This window comes from Kryptolebias marmoratus, linkage group LG8, assembly GCF_001649575.2.
Source record: "Kryptolebias marmoratus isolate JLee-2015 linkage group LG8, ASM164957v2, whole genome shotgun sequence".
Classification (NCBI taxonomy): Eukaryota; Metazoa; Chordata; class Actinopteri; order Cyprinodontiformes; family Rivulidae; genus Kryptolebias; species Kryptolebias marmoratus.
In genome coordinates this window covers 10359907-10364288 of record NC_051437.1, presented here as the reverse complement: position 1 = coordinate 10364288, position 4382 = coordinate 10359907, and the positions used below count along the sequence as shown (strand labels likewise).

Here is a 4382-nt window from a genome sequence, read left to right as displayed (position 1 = left end):
AGTCACCCCCAAACTGGAGCAGTGGCTACAACAGATCCCAGGAACAACATCAGACATCTCAGTCCAGAAATGTGCAGTTCTAGGCACAGCCAAGATACTGCGCAGAACCCTCAAGCTCCCAGGCCTCTGGTAGAGGACCCGAGCTCAGAGGATGAAACAAAGACCACCCGCGGAGGGTGAGAAGGGAATTTTTTTTTTAATATATATTTCTTCATGCAAAACTAGCATAAATTACAGAGTTTAGAACATATTCAGAGTTGATACAGAGTATAGTAAGCTCATATTTAGTAGTATTTAGCTCAGACCTTTCTGTTTAACCACTCTCCCTGCACTGCAGAGCCTCAAGAAAAGTCTTTTTACTAGGTTTAAACACAACACCTCGATATGAACATACACAAGAGGTCATTCTGCCACAGTACCATAAACTGTCATCAACAATGGATAGAAGCAAACACTTTACCACTGTAAACTTCTACATTACTAACATGGATGTGACAAAAATCAATAAACAGAAGTAAAAATACCATACTACTTAACAGTCCCTTGAGCCTTTGCTTCAATAACTGAACAACTACAGTACCTTCAGACTGACTGACTGCACCCCTGTGGTCCATTAAAATAAGAAAAATAGGGCCACCAACATGACGGATGAACTGGAGTTGGCATTTTTGAAATCTTACAATTTTTATTTAATAGAAGCATTTTTAATTAAGGTTCATTTTTTCTACTGCAGCTAAAAGAGTATTGACTCTGTGCTTATATTGTAATTATGTTTTGATGCCTGAAAGCTCAGCCAACAGGAAAAAAAATACTGAATAATCAGCCAAAATCTGTCTGAACAAGGGTTTGTGGGACAAATGGAAAAACCAAGCGACAACATTATTGAAAAAAAAATTACACAGCAACATATGCATGGCAACAAATAGTGTTTTATGAATTAATGCTCATGTACTTCTTATGTACTTTAATGAACAAGTCCACTTTCTGTCTGTAGGTCAACTTTGACACATTAACTCTGGACAAGATGTGGAAAAGAACGAAGAACACGGGTCAATCCACGACCAGGCCATGTAAAGTATTCATTGTGTTCTCCTAATATTTTAATGAACATCTTTCAGACTTAAAGTTTATTCCAGAGAGCCAAACAAACAGTGTCAAACAAGTTACAAATGTTTTTCTAAGAGAACACACGAGGCACAACTTAGCTAAACAAACTATCATACACTACAAGTTCATGTGAGCCTAAAGAGCTCAAGTTTGTGGAACTATTTGACCATTACATCTTGTAACTTTCCAGTTCCAAACATCATCTGTTGAGTACACATCTGTATTTAATTAACTACTTCATGTCCTCAAGCAACAGCACATCAAATTCATTTTATTTTATTCCTGTTTGATCTAATAGGTTTTTTCATTTTATCTGTTTCTTTCACCCAGGTTTCTCCATTGTTCACCAATACATTCTGCATTTTAATGAGGTGTCTGGCAACAAGTCAGGTAAAATGAGAGATGTTGTATTTTCTATTAGACAAACAGAGTGTTTTAAATATTTTAATGGCCTGTATTGAGACTCAGCCATTGTAATAAGCAATGGAAGAAACATTGAACAACACAACGGGTATTATTGAGCACTGTGTCTGTGTGTGACCTGTCCTGTCTTTGAGCTGAACGTGTTTATTACTTTGACAAAGCAGCAGCAAGACAGAGTAGTTCTGTTTTTTTTCTGCTCTTGTCGTAATGATCATTAATCTTCAGATTAATGATTCTGACGGGGGCAGAAACAAACTTCTGTGCGATCCTCCATCTTTTCACATTCAAAGCCTGAAAAGATCGTGTTTAACAGCTGGGCATTTCACGGGTGAGTAGAGTTGCTCATGCTCACGTTAAACATAGTCGTTACACGAATCGTTTATCACACACACACTTTGAATTTTTCTCTCCTGTTGCTCAATCAGTTTAGCTTTTTATGTCCTGTCTTGTTATGGATTTCATGTTGTGAAAAAAGCACAGCAGACAGACTCACTAACCCAACTTGATGTATTGAGTTTTATAATTCTTGAATAAATTATGGTGAAGTCTATTATTCTAACATTTCTTATAAACATACTGAGTGTGCTCAATGATAACAGTGGAGAGAAAATAATTTGCAATTGCTGACATTTGAAAGGGAATTATTACCCCTAATCCACTTTGTTTTTGAGAAGGATTGAACATCTCTGGAGGTTGAAAAAAATATGATTATGGGCCATCATGATGACTTTTCAGGCTGCTCCTTTTATGTGATATCAAATCATTTTGACTTCTGTTTACAAATGATTGACTTAATGCCTCAAATTATTCAACAGCACAAGTTTTAGATCTTAAAGGGTAATTTTGCCTTTTACAATAAGGATAGCTTGTTTCAAAACTATGACTTGGACTATTTGTAGTGATGATTTTCCAAAATATCTTAAACCATAAAGTACAGTGTAGTTATTGCATTTGATATTAATGAGCAGTGCCCTGACACTGTTGCTATAGATTAGTCTATGCATGCAGCTGCACTAAGTAAACTCATATTTCAATGAAAGTAGCATTTTTTCTAAAGTAATGCAACAGTTTTAAACAAAGGTCTATAACAATTTGTTAGCACTAAGAGTATGTGTTCAGGAAGACTCTAAGCTACTACCAAGTCATATTTTAGCTCAATATCTGTAAAAACAAAATGACTGGGTTGTAGTCATTTTAGTGTTTGCTAAGATGTTTGCTAAAGCTGATTTAGTTTTTTAACTGGGTTGACTACAAAATTGAATTATTTACAGATGTTGCAGATCAGTTGCATATCCAATAATTATTTCTGAAGGTTTCAATGGTTCATAAGATAATTTGTTAACAGAAGGACAGATACACAAACAAAGACAGTTACATGATTGCCCTCTTTGTATGACGGTGGGCAATAAAAATCAGAACATAACATAACTGTATAGTTCTTTTTTCCTATTAATATATACAGTAAATATATATATATATATATATTTACAAATATAAAACAGGAGATTGTGTGTGTGTTGTTATATTTGCTGTAGAGTTAATACTGTAATCAACACACATAAAGCATCACTGGGAACATGACTTTCCTGACACCTGCTGGTAGCAAACAAGAAACTGTTTCATTTTGACAAAAGCAGCACTTTTGATTTAAACATTTATTTCCAATCTTCAGATTCTGAATCTGGTTTTGATATATTATGAGAAAGTGACATTTCTTACAATGTATGTCATTTTTTTGTGACTTTGTTTAGCTGCTATCCGTAGAAGATCTAAGACACCAGGGGTGATGATCACACAGTACACAATACGTTTGCCAGAGGGTAAAAGCACTCCAGATTTCCAGTGCAAACCAGCCCCAGTTACCACTCAGGAAGGTGCGTTTCTTTATACCATTACAAACACTACAACTAATGCTTTTAGGAAACTTGGGTTTTAAAGGCATGCCTTCTTTAATGACACAAGCAGAGGTCAAATTTATAATGTAAAAAGTGAGTTTTTCTATGATTTTGCTTAAGGGAAGTTAGCAGTTTTTAAAGCTGTGGTGACAGGAAATCCAAAACCAGATGTGTCATGGAGACGAACCAGAGGAAATCTTTCAGACAAGGACAAATTTAAACAAAACTACAATGAATCAACCGGGGAATACATATTAGAAGTAAGTGGCTGATTTAAAAAGACTGTGTCTGTAACAACTGAATACTTTTTAATATACCACACAGAGTTTTACAGTAAACTTGACAAAACTAAAACACCGTAAAAAAGCTGTCTTTTAAAAATGAATGAATGAGTAACATGTGTTTTCAGATTCATAAAGTGACCGCTGCAGAGACAGATACGTACAAATGCTATGCAGTGAATGAATTTGGCAAAGCCGTCTGCTCAACAACATTAGGAGTGCTTGATGGTAAGATTTATTACTGCAATTCCTTTTAGATAATTGCTTGATGGATCTCACATGTACAGGCTGTACGTGGTTCAGCTCAACTTAGAACAAAATGGCTTTCAGCTGGATGTAAATAGAGCAGCCAGAGCTTAGCTGTGGTACTGTTGGTACTCATATACATTGTGAATGTGTCTGACAACTTTCATTGACAATTAAGTGGTTTACAGTGTTGCCATGTATTTTTATTGTTATTAGATAAGTCATATTGAGAACTTAGATTAAGACGGTACTGAAAAATCCATCCATCCATCCATCCATTCTCTTCCGCTTATCCGGGATCGGGTCGCGGGGGCAGCAGCCTAAGCAGGGAGACCCAGACTTCCCTCTCCCCAGCCACTTGGGCCAGCTCCTCCGGGGGAATCCCAAGGCGTTCCCAGGCCAGCCGAGAAACATAGTCCCTCCAGCGTGT

General features: G+C 36.4%; 1 protein-coding gene across 2 annotated transcripts in view; it reads left to right on the top strand.

Moving 5' to 3' along the window:
* LOC108231961 (immunoglobulin-like and fibronectin type III domain-containing protein 1) overlaps positions 1 to 4382 on the top strand; it is a 24564-nt gene that overhangs the window by 3149 nt on the left and 17033 nt on the right. For both annotated transcript variants that reach the window (XM_025004442.2, XM_025004441.2), the window contains exons 2-6: positions 995 to 1070; positions 1438 to 1497; positions 3282 to 3404; positions 3546 to 3685; positions 3835 to 3934. In XM_025004442.2, coding sequence (XP_024860210.1) covers positions 1025 to 1070; positions 1438 to 1497; positions 3282 to 3404; positions 3546 to 3685; positions 3835 to 3934 — 469 coding nt within the window. In that variant the 5' untranslated portion in view covers positions 995 to 1024. The remainder of the gene's footprint in view (positions 1 to 994; positions 1071 to 1437; positions 1498 to 3281; positions 3405 to 3545; positions 3686 to 3834; positions 3935 to 4382) is intronic.